The following is a 1,059-nucleotide window of genomic DNA, read 5'->3' as shown; positions in this document are numbered from 1 at the left end:
TCTGCTCCGTGCTTCTCTCTCCTGCAGGTTGTGGGGTTGCCGTCTCACACCCGCCTGCTGTGGGGATCTCGCTGCTGTTCTCGGCACCAGCCCCAGCCTGACGGAGCTGCACCTGAGTGGTAACTCTGATCTGGGGGATGGCGGTGTGCGGCTGCTGTGCGAGGGACTGAGACATCCTAGCTGCAAGTTGCAGACACTGCGGTAAGAAGCGTGCAGCTTCCTCCGGGCACTCACTAGGGTCTCTCTGGAAACGTTCAACACAGCGAGGTGTCTTCGTCCTGGTGTTTGGGACAGTGGGATAGGTCGGCTGAGCACAGATGGCTCGGTCTGTGTGTCTGGGTCTGTGTTGGGTGTGGTGACCGTACTATTTTTAGTGAAATCCAGGACGCAATTAAGGAAATCAGGGATGGGGTGCACTATGCACCTGCACACACACACACGAATGCAACCCTGTGCCTCCTCACACCTCCCATCCTCTGTGCACACCCCCCCCGTGCTTGTTCATACACACACACATACATGCACGCAGATCCTCCTGTGCCTGCTAGCACTCACACACACACACACACCTGTCTGCCTCCTCACACATACACAAATATGTACATCCTCACATGCACACAAACACACACTCATCTGTGCCTCCTCAGACACACATACACACCCACACACACCTCCTGTGCCTCCTTGAAACGACACACATACTGCCCACATGTGTGCCTCCTCTCTCACACACAACCCAGTACTACATCTCACACTCACACACAGACACACGTCTTTGCCTCTTCATACACACACATGCATGCATGCACACCCCCTGTGCTTGTTTATACTCACACACACCCCCTGCTATGCCTCCTCATGCACACACACACAAACACCCCAATGCCTCCACACACACACAAACACACATACACACACACACAACACAGCTCAGTGCCTCCTTTCTTTCTCTCTCAGAGACACACAGACACACACACATCCACACCCACCCCTCTTCATACACACACATACATGCATGCACATACCCCCTGTGCCTCCTCACACTCACACAGCCATCTC

At 54.3% G+C, this 1,059-nt stretch overlaps 1 protein-coding gene across 1 annotated transcript in view; it reads left to right on the top strand.

Moving 5' to 3' along the window:
• Positions 1-37: 37 nt before the first annotated feature.
• The window catches only part of LOC112548578 (NACHT, LRR and PYD domains-containing protein 12-like), a gene marked incomplete at its 5' end in the record, with an annotated part of 1,411 nt that continues 389 nt past the window's right edge, over positions 38-1,059 (top strand). Inside the window, one exon of the mRNA XM_025194777.1 lies at positions 38-201. Within this exon, the coding sequence (XP_025050562.1) occupies positions 38-201 (164 nt within the window). The remainder of the gene's footprint in view (positions 202-1,059) is intronic.

Source organism: Alligator sinensis, unplaced genomic scaffold (assembly GCF_000455745.1).
Source record: "Alligator sinensis unplaced genomic scaffold, ASM45574v1 scaffold1787_1, whole genome shotgun sequence".
In the NCBI taxonomy this organism is placed as follows: domain Eukaryota; kingdom Metazoa; phylum Chordata; order Crocodylia; family Alligatoridae; genus Alligator; species Alligator sinensis.
Note: the sequence above shows the minus strand (reverse complement) of the source record. Positions and strands in the feature narration are given on the sequence as shown.